Here is a 12,572-nt window from a genome sequence, read left to right on the forward strand (position 1 = left end):
CTGCCCCTGCTCAGAGACACCCCCCCCCCACTCTGCCCGTCTGTCTGGTGCGCACTGCCCCTGCTCGGAGACCCCCCGGTGCTGACTCACAGACCCTCTCCCTCCGTAGACCCACAGTTCTTAAGGCACGGCCTGGGTCTTACCTTCCCCTCTGACTTGCAGTGCCTGCACCTGGGAAGCAGTGAATGAATGAATAGCCTCAAACATATTTTTTGCTAACATTCTAGATTTTTAAAGTGTGTTTGTTTATTTATTTTGAGAGATAGCGAGCGGGGGAAGGGCAGAAAGAGAGGGAAAGAGAATCCCAAGCAGGTCAGCACAGAGCGCGGCATGGGTCTCGATCCCACGACAACCGTGAGATCGTGACTTGAGCTGAAATCCAGAGTCGGATGTTCAACCGCCTGGGTGACCCAGGCGCCCTGTAAGGTTATAGATTATGTTCTTGTTGGAATTCCAGCAGGACAGGAGCACGAGGCTGATTCTCCCTCCAGAGTGGCTAATCCAGAGTGCAGAACGGGGAGTCTCCACATGGCGTGGGGGCCGAGCAGGGTGCTGACTAGAGGGAGCAGTTGTAGAGAGGCAGGCACACCCTGGATGGCCTGGGCGCTTGTTCCAAAGGAAGATCTGGGGCATTTGCATAATTCATCTATTTAAGTTTTTTTTTTTTCAGATTTTTATTTAAATTCTAGTTAGCATACAGCATAATAGTGTTTTTAGGAGCAGAATTAATGATTCCTCTCTTACGTCCGACACCCAGTGCTCAGCACGACCACTGCCGTCCTTAGTCCCATCCCCCACCCCCTTCCTTCCATCAACCCTCTATCATACTCTCTTAGAGGTGTTTCCCTCTCTGTTTTCCCCTCCTCTTCCCGTATGGTCATCTGTTTGGTTAAATTCCACATATGAGTGAAATCATACAGTCTGTGTCTTTCTCTGGCGTCTTTTGCTTAGCATAATACATTCTGGCTCCATCCACGTCGTGGCAAATGGCAAGTTTTCATCCCTTTTAGTGGCTGAGTTACACGACGTTGTATATACGTACCGCACCTTTTTTATGCGTTCATCAGTTGGTGGACGTTGCGTTTCTTTCCATAGTTTGGCTACTGTTGGCAGTGCTGCTGTAAACATTGGGGTGCACGTGCACCCTCAAATCTGTGTTTTTGCGCCCTTTGCGGAAATACCTATAGTGCAATTACTGGGCCGTATGGAAGTTCTGTTTTTTAACTTTTTGAGGAACCTCCATGGTGTTTTCCACAGTGACTGCACCAGTTTGCTTTCCCACCAACAGTGCACGACGGTTCCCCTTTCCGCATCCTCCCAAAACCTGTCGTTTCCTGGGTTGTTAATTTTAGCCATTTTGGCAGGTGTCAGGTGGTATCTCATGGGGGTTTTTGATTTGTATTTCCCTGATGATTGGTGATGTCGAGCGTCTTTGCATGTGTCTGTTGGCCGTCTGGACGTCTTTGGGGAAGCGTCTTCTGTTCATTTCTTAACTGGGTCTTTTGTTTTTTGGGTGTTGAGTTTGAGAAGTTCTTCATAGGTTTTGGATACTAACCCTTTAACGGGTAACATCGTTAGCAAATATCCTCTCCCGTTCTGTTGGTTGCCTTTTAGTTGCGTTGACGGTTTCCTTCTTTGTGCAAAAGCTTTTCGTCTGGATGAGGTCCCAGTAGTTCATTTTTGCTTTTGTTTCCCTTGCCTCCAGGGACATGTCGAGTAAGAAGTTGCTCTGGCCGAGGTCAACGAGGTTGGCTGCCTGTTTTCTCCTCTAGGATTTTGATGGTTTCCTGTCTCACATTTAGGTCTTTCATCCATTTTGAGTTTATTTTTGTGTCTGGTGCAAGAAAGTGGTCCAGGTTCATTGTTCTGCATGTCGCTGTCCAGTTCTCCCAACACCTTTTGCTGAAGAGCCTGTCTTTTTTCCATTCGATATTCCTTTCTGCTTTGTCCAGCGTTAGTTGACCATATAGTTGTGGGTTCATTTCTGGGTTCTCTATTCTGTTGCATTGATCTACATGTCTGTTTTTTTATGCCAGTACCATACTGTCTTGATGATTACAGCTTGAAGTCCACAATGGTGATGCCCCCAGCCTTGGTTTTCTTTTTCAGGATTGCTTTGGCTATTCCGGGTCTTTTGTGGTTCCATGCAAATTTTAGGACTGTTTGTTCTAGCCCTGTGAAAAAATTCTGGTGGTATTTTGATAGGGATTGCATTAAATGTAGAGATTGCTTTGGATAGTATTGACATTTTAACAATATTTGTTCATCCTGTCCAGGAGCGTGGAACCTTTCTCCACTTTTTTTGTGTCTTCTTCAATCTCTTTCATAAGCTTTCTACAGTTTTCAGAGTAGAGATCTTTTATCTCTTTGGTTTGATTTATTCCTAGGTATCTTATTGTTTTGGGTACAACCGTAGATGGGATCAATTCCTTGATTTCTTTTTCTGCTGCTTTGTTATTGGTGTATTGAAATGCAACGGATTTCTGTGCATTGATTTTATGTCCTGCTGCTTTGCTGAATTTATGTGTTCTAGCAATTTTTTGGTAGAGTCTTTTGGGTTTTCTACGTAGAGTATTATGTTGTCTGCAAGTAGTGAAAGTTTGATTTCTTCATTGCCGATTTGGACGCCTTTTATTTCTTTTTGTGGTCTGATTGCTGAGGCTAGGACTTCCAGTAGCACGTTAAATAGTTAATGGTGAGAGCAGACATCCTTGTCTCGTTCCTGATCGTAGGGGAAAGACTCTCAATTTTTCCCCGTTAAGGGTATTGGCTGTGGGTCTTTTCTATATGGCCTTTATGATGTTGAGGTATATTTCATCTATCACTACTTTCTTGAGGGTTTTTATCAAGAAAGGATGCTGTATTTTGTGAACTGCTTTCTCTGCATCTATTGAGAGGATCATACAGTTCTTACGGACCATATGGTTTTATCAACCGTGGCCTGTCATGTTGGCTGATTTGCAAATATCAAACCACTCCTACAGCCCAGGAATAAATCCCACTTGGTCACGGTAAATAATTCTTTTAATGTACTGTTGGATTCAATTTGCTAGCATCTTGTTGAGAATTAACTGAAAAACAAAACTAGAAAAGAAATGCAGGTAAACAGACATCAGATCACTTCGGGGGGAGACTTTCCAAGTGTAAAATCAGCGGGAAAAGTCGCAAGCAAAAACATCTTTAGATTTGACTGTCTGAACAGCGTACCAGTTAGAACTTCCGTGGTCCAAAAGGGTAAGCAGAGGGCAGACTGGAAATACGTGCAAGATGTTCCTGTCACTAGCAGGTGCAAGTCGCTGATATTAAAGCTGATAGCCATTCAACGAGAAGCCGGAAGAACGGGCACAGGCGCGGAAAGGAAATCTACGAGGTTCAAACCCAGAAAGGAACGTTCCACCCCGCCAAATCCCAGAAATGCAAACGTTAGCTGAAGCTGCTGTCCGCCGTGTGTTGGCTTAGCAGGAGAATTTCAGATTAAAAATGACCGTGCTGGCTGGCACGCATCCAGCACTCTGGCCAGTGGATGTCCTCCTGGGACACGGCAGGACGGTATTGTCCCAGTGCTTTGTAAATGATGGCTTGGACCTCTCGGTTTCCAGCAGGAGAAATGTGGTTAAACTCGTGACAGTGTAGCAATGTGCTTGGCTCTGTGAACATGTTTCACAGAGAATTCTAGATATAGTTGTAAACGGCCGTTGTAAAGAGGAAGGCTGCAGCGGGTGCATGATGTATGTGTATACACGCTATGCGTCCCACGTGTCCTACGTGCTATGTGTGTGTACACGGTGCTCACCGGTGCAAAATAGGTTGATCAGGGCGCCTGGGTGGCTCAGTCGGTTAAGCGTCTGACTCTTGATTTCAATCAGGTCATGATCTCACTCTTCGTGGGATCAAGCCCCTCATTGGGCTCCACGCTGACGGCACAGAGCCTGCTTGGGATTCTCTCTCCCTCTCTCTGCCCCTCCCTGACCGTGCTCTCTCTCACTCTCTTTCTCTCAAATAAAATAAATTAAAAAATAAAATAAAATAAGTGGTCAGCACAGAAAGAAGAGAAGACAGTGTTGCACCGTGGTCTCCTGGTGTTGAAGTTATGGGTAATTTCTTGTTTTCATATTTTCTCCATCTGTAAGAATTTCTTTTAACGAACAGGGATTACTTTTGCCATCATAAAAGCACGATCTGCCATAATGTGGGGACAGTAGGTATTTCTTTTCCTTCTGGAGCCCTGCCTCACTCCCCCCCCCCCCGGGCCCGCCCCCCCCCCCCGCGGCCGGGGCGGGACCCCCCGCTGTGTGCCTGGAGCCGTTCTGAGCTGAGCCTGTGTAGTTGGGACTCCCCCAGCTGAGCTCCTCTTAATTCCCTCTTCCGCGAGCCACCAGCCAGGGTTTTCACCTTGCAGAGCAGCCGGGTTGCGGGAGCCCGAGTGTTAGCGTCCCCTCGGCCGACCCCTGTCGGCCACAGTGATGTCCAGGTCTCGGGGCCTGGGGTGGGCGCTGCGCCCTCCCCAGCAGCACGCGATGAGTCTGGAGCCTGTGCAAGTTCTCTGTTGTGCGAACGTCTGTAGTTACGGGCGTTCACGAAGAGCGTGCAGGTCGGTTTTCACGGACCGGGTGGGTGACATGGGTCGCTGGGTGCAGAGAGAGGCCTTGGTTAACGGGGGTGCTCGGCGAGCGCTTCTGTCCAGCGAGTCCTTTTGCCGGGGCTAAAGATCACTTCCTACTTAACTGATCGCTGTGCAAGGTCACTTTCTTGTGCCTGCTTCTCAGAGGGGGGCAGTGTTCTGCGTAGCCTGCCTGAACACACCCGCCCTGGGCAAAATGAGTGTCCAAGGGCAGCGAGAGTGCCGTGGTGGCCCTTCGGTTCCCACCTCTTCTGTTCCCCGCGGCTTTGGCCTGGTCTCCGTGGGCCATTCCTGTGTTTCGTTTTGTGTCGTTCAGACACACGCGTGAGCCGCTGCTGGTGAGCCCCGGGAAGCCAGCCGGGCAGGATGTGTCTCCCCCTCCTGGACTTGGCCGTCTAGGGTGGGAGACCGAGGGAAGAGCAGGAGGTGGACGAGAGGTAGAGCCGCCACAGGAAGCACAGCACGCAGAGGAGGTGACCCCAGACGGCAGAGAACGTGGCGGGGTCTTGGGGATGCCTGGGCGAGCTCTGCTGTGGCTGTTCGTGCTGCTGCTGACACCAGGCTGTATGAGAGTATGTGTGTCAGCAGGGAGGCGGCTGGTGACGGAGACGGAAGCCGCACCTACCGCGTCTAGTCCACGATTCTCCGCCTGCTTAGTTGGGCAAAAGCGTAAAGGCGCTTGCAAAGCTGTCCGGGTGAAGAACCCTCGCAGACAGACTTACGGTTTCCCCCCCGATCTCACGTAGGCTTTCCACGCGCGTTCCCTTTTCTTAGGGCTCACCTGTACTGTGCCTTCCTGGGGGCCCCTTCTCTCTGCACTCACGCTGCACTGTCCCACTTGGGATTTAATTCCCTGAATCAGCACAGCAGCACGTGAACTGGCTTGTGGGTGAGAATCAGGGGCAGGACACCCCTGAGCCATGGGAGGGCTGGTGGCCCCCAGGGGAGCGCGTGACAGCGTGAGGGTCCGCAGTGTGACTCATGGAGGGAAGGCGGGGGCGAGGGGTCACCTCACCACCGAATTGACGAGAGCAAGTTCCCGTACCTGCGTCCAGTTGAAAAGTAGCGTTTCAAGTGGAACCATTTCATTTTTGGTGATTCTTCATGGGACAGGTTTGCTGTTCGTATCCGATCCTGCCCCGCTTATCGTATGAACTAACAGAGGAGTCACAGAAAATCCATCTACGGGAGGCATATAGTGTGAGGCAAAAAAAAAAAAAAAAAAAAAGGGAGAAAAGAGACAGGTGCACCCCTCTCCCCCCCGCCCCCCGTGTGTAAGAGCGTCACAGAAAACTTGAAACGCGGGGAGACGGGGGTGAGGGAAGGAAGGGCCGGGGCCAGACGGCGCCGAGCCGGGCTGGGTCAAAATGACCGAATCGGCTGCCGGCGCGGCGTCCCCTGGCTCACCACCCGTGCTCGCTCGCAGGTCCTGGCCGTGAGGATCGATGATCTGGACCACCTCCCGGAGACCACCACCATCGATGCCTCCTCCATCGGCATCGTCCAGGTGCGCACCGAGCAGGCCCGCAGGGTGGGGCAGAGGGGCCCAGACGGGTGCTGCGAGGGGCCTTTGGGCAGGGCCCCCAAGTCCCTTCCTTTCACCGGCATCTCTCGTTTTCTAGTAGGTTCTCTCTCCCAAGGCCTTTTGGAACGTCTCCTGGTTTCTGTAACGTTTCCAGAACTTCAGTCGTTTTCAATACTGAGGTATCTCATTTTAGAGAATAGACAGCAATCTTCAAGCTCCCTGGAGAAGCGGTAGGGGGTGTGGGTGTAGAGACAAAGTTAGGTTTATTTTAAGGAATTGGCTTATGTGATCGTGGAAGCTGGTAAGTCCTAAATCTGCAGGGCGGGTGGGCGGGCTGAGACCCAGGGAAGAGTTCACGCTGCAACTGGAGTCTGACGGCTGCCTCGAGGCACAGGTCCCTCTTCCCCAGGGACCTCAGGTTTTCCTCTTAAGGCCTTCGACTGATTGGGTGAGGCCCACCCATACCATAGGGGGTCATCTGCTTTACTGGGAGTCCACTGATTTAATGTCAAGCTCCTCTAAAAAACACCTTCACAGCATCTTTGCTGGGCAACCAAACACCCAGGTGCCCTAGCCCAGCCTCAGTGACGCATAAAATTAACTATCACAGTTTCCATAAAAGCTTAGCATAATTAGATTGTGGTAACCAAAATAACTTTATTAGATGAACTTTTAGCCAATGTCTTCATAAAAATGGTTTTTTCTTGTAAAGGGAATATGCCATGCTCTTGATTCCTTTAAAATCACGTTCACGTCCCTGTACTGGAAACGGTGCTTTGAGCACAGTGCTCAGGTGCTGGGCCGTCGTGAGTGAGCAGAGGAAGGCCTGGGGTGCACCAGGGGCCCACGACCCACGTCCAGCCCCTGTGAGGGCAGCCCCACGATGGCCTGGCCCTGGCAGGCTTCCTCTGGGTCTGTCACTGGGTGGGATCCTGTCACCTGGGATGGCATCAGGGGCCCAGGAGGCGTGGTCGGGGACTAGTCTGGAGAGCCTTGCCGGCCACCGATGCCCAGTGGCCTCTGCGACGCTGAGCTCAGTCGTGGCGTCAGCCGGGTTCGGGAGGTCGGCCACAGTGTGGCAGTGTGCCCTGGACGGGCCCAGAGAAGTGCGCAGGGCACCTCTCTGGGGTCGCCATTATGGCTGGCCACCATTGCTGTCCCCAGAGGAGGTGACCGTAAAGTTCTTGGGGTCAGAGCCATCCTGACGATCCAGGATCGTTTGTCTCGTGCATTCGCTTCAGCCTGGGGGTGGAAGCGCGGACACGAGAGGCATTGCAGCCTCGGGCCGAGCTCACCAGACCGAAACGCCGGTCCGCGTGCCAGCGCGAGACGCGGCTCTTAGAAGTACGACTTCTGTATGATTTTCTTCACTGAAAAGAAAGTGAACCCGGCAGGAACACGCCCCAACCCCTGGAGGCGCAAAGGAGCAGACACCACGGTCACTGTTCCCGGCAGCAGCATGGTGGCCTAGGGAGGTGGCCGGGACAGTGCTGGGAGCCCCGTGGCCACTCTGGGGACACGCCCCAGTGACCCTGACGTTGATGAGCCTTCTGTCCCCGCAGCCTGAGCTGAGTCTGGAGCAGGAGGAGCTGGCCGAGGGCAAGCACGCGAAAGCTGCCAGGAGGGCCCACAAGAGGAAGCAGAAGCCGGAGGCGGAGGCGGCCGGCGCCCCGGTGCCCGAGGAGGGCGCCTTCAGCGAGTACTCGGAGAAGGAGCCCGTGCTGTCCGGCGTGGGTGACGAGACCGACTCTGCGGTGCAGAGCATCCAGCAGGTGGCCCCCTTTCCGCCGCGCGCCGCACGTGTTCCTGTGCACACGCCTGACTCGGGGGCGGCCCCTTGGTGGCCCGCGGCCCATGTAGCCTTAATCCCGGGAGCTCGTGCCAGCTGCACGAGTCCCAGCTTAGAGCTAGACGTCACACCTGTCGTCGTGAACAGTGGTGTGACCGTAGAGCGCGTGAGGGACAGCCAGCCCCACCTGGTTGGGGATCGGGTTGTTTCTCGGAGGTTAGAAGTGGCCTCCATGTATTCCTTCGCCATGGAAGTGGGCCGACCCCCAGCCCCGGGAGGGGTGCAGGGACCCCCCAGCCCCGGGAGGGATGCTCGGGGCTGGCCTGTGTGCTGCTGTCCGTGGGCGTCTCCAGTTTGCTCAACATCAGCACTTTGGTTCGGAGGCTCCCAAATCTGTCATCAACGCGTGCTGGTCCTCAGTCTTGGATACTCATCGCAGTCGCACACGTTTCTTGAGTTTCTTTGGCAGCTCATTCCTGTCCTTTCTCTTGAACGGGTGCGCTCCTGGGCCGCACATCTGTGCGGTGCTTCGGGGTTGGCATTTCTGTTAAGCAGCAGCCAGGCGCGGGGCTGGAGGGAATGGGAGAGGCGGGGCGCACGTCTGTCTTTCTCGTTACCTCTTCGCCCCCGTCTTCTCCAGCCCGGGACAAGGTTTGTGTCTGTGTCTTACTGCCCTTTGTCACTAGAATTCTTTTTCTGGGACAAGACTAACTCGGTTTAATCTTCCACCGCCCAGTGTTTCCTCTTCGTCTGGGCCGGATGTGGGGTCACCCCACGTGCTGAGATGGCTCCCGTCTAAAGCGCAACATAGAGTTCGGCGGTTGTCCGTTTTGCAGACGCTGCTGACGCTTTGTGTCGTGCGTGACTCTTGCAGGTGGTAGTGACGCTGGGGGACCCAAACGTGACCACTCCGTCGAGCTCCGTCGGCTTGACCAACATCACCGTGACCCCCATCACCACTGCAGCCGGGACTCAGTTTACCAACCTCCAGCCCGTGGCTGTCGGGCACCTGAGCACCCCGGAGCGCCAGCTACAGCTGGACAACTCGATCCTGACCGTGACCTTTGACACCGTGAGCGGCTCTGCCATGTTGCACAACCGCCAAAACGACATCCAGATCCACCCGCAGCCGGAAGCTTCGAACCCGCAGTCCGTGGCGCACTTCATCAACCTGACTACCCTGGTCAACTCCATCACGCCCCTGGGGAACCAGCTCGGCGACCAGCACCCGCTCACGTGGCGGGCGGTGCCCCAGACGGACGTCCTGCCCGCGCCCCAGCCGTCCGCGCCCCAGCCGCCCGCGCCCCAGCCCCAGGTGCCGGCCGAGCCCCAGCAGCACATGTACAGCTACTGAGCCAGAGCGCCAAGAACTCACGAGGAGCCCTGCCCACAGGTGCTCTTGCTTATTTTTGAGATTTGTCTGCTGGATACCAAACCGAGAGAAAAACATCGTCCTTCAGGTGTAAGTGAGGTTGACTCAGCTTTGCGGAATTGTCTCCAGACCCCCCCCCTCCCCCCCCCACCCCGGCTAGCACTGCCATCTGATAGCGTGCCTGGAGGGGGGTGACTCCTGGCAGGTGGCAGCATGTGTGAGCGGCTCAGCCTGTGCCCGGCAAGGCCGCGTGTCACCCGCCTCCCCTAACAGAACTGGTTGGTGGACACGGGGTCCGGGCAAGCGAGGCGAGCAGGGGCCGAGAGGTGAGTGATACGTTACGAGGAGCAGAGTGGCCCGCTGGTGTCCTTTCGGGCCTCACTCGCTGCGTCAGCACAGAGAACGGGTTCCCACGGGGCCACCGGCTGCAAGGAAACGCCATTTGCGCCTCCCTTCCGGCTGTTTCTGGCGAATGAGCAGATAGAAGTTAAAGTAACGTTTGTTTTCTTCTTGGAGATCTGAGTTGAGTCCAACTCGATGCACGCAACTTTGGGCCGAAGACCCGTGAGGAGGTGTTCCGTGGCTGCGGACGACCCCCCTCTGGCCTTATGATGGGTGAGGGGTCCCCGGAGGTCACTGACTCGGGCCCGAAAGGCCTCTTTGTAACATAACGCGTGGATTCACTTTTAGTCTCAGCTTTCGTTTTTTTAACTTTATCTCAAGCACATATTACGTATCCGGTGCGCCGTCATGGCCACGTCGTTCTTGATTTTGACACGCTAAAGTCGTTTGCACTGTAGGAGTGTCGGTCCACGTCCAGTTCTGCGCCGGTGCCCGAACACAGGGGACACCCCACTGTGTGGGACAAGTCGGCCCTGTGCCGTCCCCTCTGGTGGCTCCCGCAGAGCCGTGTCGGGATCCGCCGCCATCCAACTATATTTATTACGGCTGAGGCTCAGCCAGAGCCACCGAAGAGCAGGGAGGAAAGTCATGTTTTCTTTCTGTGGCAACTTCAGTCCAAAGGTTGATCTGCTTCAGGACCAACTTCCGATAAAAATATTGCAGGAGGTTTGGCTCTTTACAATGGAAAAGTGTAGGTTTTTCTGAAGCACACAGATACGGCCATTTGCTGCCGGGCGGTCGTGAAAGCAGAGGCGGTCCGTTCGTCAGTAGGAGCGTTAATGGCCTTCGTGCTCGCACGTGCCGAGTAAGCGCCATCCCCGCGTCCCCGGCGCACACGCTGTCACACGCCGCGTCCCCGGTGTGTCAGAGGTGGTGGTGGGCCAGGCTCACGTGAGCCCGCTGCTCAGCCGGGGAACCAGAGGCGCAGCAGGTTTTAGCCTCCTGAGACTTTTTAATGCTGTGCAAAATGAAATGATACGTCTGCCTTGCTGCGGCCTTGATCGCTCTTTGTCACGCATCCCGTGTTATTTGGGAGACCACCTTGAAGAAAGAGTGACACGTCAGTAGTGGACCCGTGAGGCAGGAGGCGTCTAGGGCCGCCAGGGAGGCCAAGGGCCACTCCTTCTGCAAAATGCAGCGTCCTCAGCATTTCCCTTGATTCCGAGTCGTGAGATCTTGAGGACGGGGCTCGAATTCGTATCGTGCAATACCTGTCTCCAGAACTAAGGACCTCCCGTCACCCACGCGGCACGTAAGAGCGTCCCCAGAGTCCGCACCGTGGACACAGCTCGGTCACACTCCCGTCTCCTGCCTGCAGTTGAATTAATAGTGGGAGATTATTTGACTCTTTAATTTATGATAATTATTTTTATGTTATTTATGTATATAATTAACTGCTTTATACACAATAATCCATCAAACGAACTAGGGCTAGGAGTGATATATTTTCTCAAATCCTGTCCTCATCCTCCAAATGTAAGCGGTCCGGGTCCCATGGTGTCATCAAGAGTACCGAGGTTCCTAATGTATTTAAAAAAAAAAAGAAAAAAAAAATCACTGACAGTTTTTTTTTTTTTTTTGACCAAGTGAAAATACAAACAGGATGAAACCTCTTTTAGCCTTTATCTCCTGTTCCGCTTCCCTATGAAATAAAGGCCTTTTAAATCACAGTTTTATTTTTTTAAAAGACGTTGTTTTTGTGCCTCGAGTAAGGACGCATCGGATGCTCCTCAAGATCCCAGCGTAGGCCGCGTGGCCCTGGTGCCTGCTTGTTCATTTACACACACAGATGTGGGACGATCCCCTGTGTGATAATCAGCTAGAACTCCAGATAAAAATCAGCGCCACTCCTGAGTTTCCTGTAGACACGCTTGGTCTTACTCACTTTTAGTCTTACTAGGGTCACTACCTGAGGCCAGATAGGTTCGTGTTGTCTTAAAACAGTTGCTGTGAATTTGCGTTTGCAAGAGCTGGGGAGCAGAAAAACAAAACAAAAACCACTCAACCAAAAGAGTCCCCGACCATAGATTGTTCTGCGCGTGCATCGCTGTTTACTGACGGGAAGTATTTCATGTTTTAACTGACGCCGGGTGCGCAGCTGTGTTCACGGGGGGACATTAGATCAGGCCGTTGTGGCCGCCCAGCTCTGTGAGTCCGTGCTGGGTGTCCTAGATTAAGCAGTCGCGAGAACTTACCTTGGACCCGTGGATTTGTAAGGGTGTGGGGTCCTGTGCCACGTTCATGGTGTGACTCTCGCAGAGCTGGATCCCAGGCCGCCGCTGCTCCCCGTGAATTGCGTGCTCTGTGGCGAGGAAGAGTCTGGGCCCCCGGAACGGCACTTCCGCGGACGTGCCCCCTGCGCCAGGTGCCACCTCACTCGGTCCGACAGGAAACCGCCTCGGAGAATCCCGGGTGCGGGAGGGAGGGTCACAGACCTTACGCGGCCTTTCGAGCCACGGCATCATCTGAATGCGCGAAGCTCGAGGCTTCTCGGCGCCAGGTGGCCTCCGCGACTTCCTGTTGGATTTTGAAAGGCACGAAGACTGTTTTGAGGAGTCGAGTAATTGTCGTGTCCCATCGGTTTGTATAATAACAAATAAAAGGTGCGGTGACCTGTGTTTTTCAATCGCTGGCCCTCCTCTCCGACCACCCGTTCTGGGCGGCCCCCCACCCACGGCGTCTTTGGAGAATAGTCGTAGTTCCTGCCGTCGACCGCGTCTTGATTCCTGTCCAGCCCAAAACCCACTTGATGTCTAGGCCATTTGACACATTGTCGGAGACACTGAGGTGTATCAGAAGCTTTCACGGGGATCTGAAAAACAGCGAAGAAGGTGTGTGTCGTATCTTTGGCAAAGCTTAGATA

General features: G+C 53.7%; 1 protein-coding gene across 1 annotated transcript in view; it reads left to right on the top strand.

Moving 5' to 3' along the window:
* Positions 1 to 11,379, top strand: part of PRDM15 (PR/SET domain 15) — a 67,632-nt gene extending 56,253 nt beyond the window's left edge. Inside the window, exons 20-23 of the mRNA XM_040484969.1 lie at positions 4,938 to 5,185; positions 5,827 to 6,128; positions 7,709 to 7,918; positions 8,810 to 11,379. Coding sequence (XP_040340903.1) covers positions 4,938 to 5,185; positions 5,827 to 6,128; positions 7,709 to 7,918; positions 8,810 to 9,289 — 1,240 coding nt within the window. The 3' untranslated portion in view covers positions 9,290 to 11,379. The remainder of the gene's footprint in view (positions 1 to 4,937; positions 5,186 to 5,826; positions 6,129 to 7,708; positions 7,919 to 8,809) is intronic.
* The last annotated feature ends 1,193 nt before the right edge of the window (positions 11,380 to 12,572 follow it).

This window comes from Herpailurus yagouaroundi, unplaced genomic scaffold, assembly GCF_014898765.1.
Source record: "Herpailurus yagouaroundi ecotype Mexico unplaced genomic scaffold, PumYag 162, whole genome shotgun sequence".
In the NCBI taxonomy this organism is placed as follows: domain Eukaryota; kingdom Metazoa; phylum Chordata; class Mammalia; order Carnivora; family Felidae; genus Herpailurus; species Herpailurus yagouaroundi.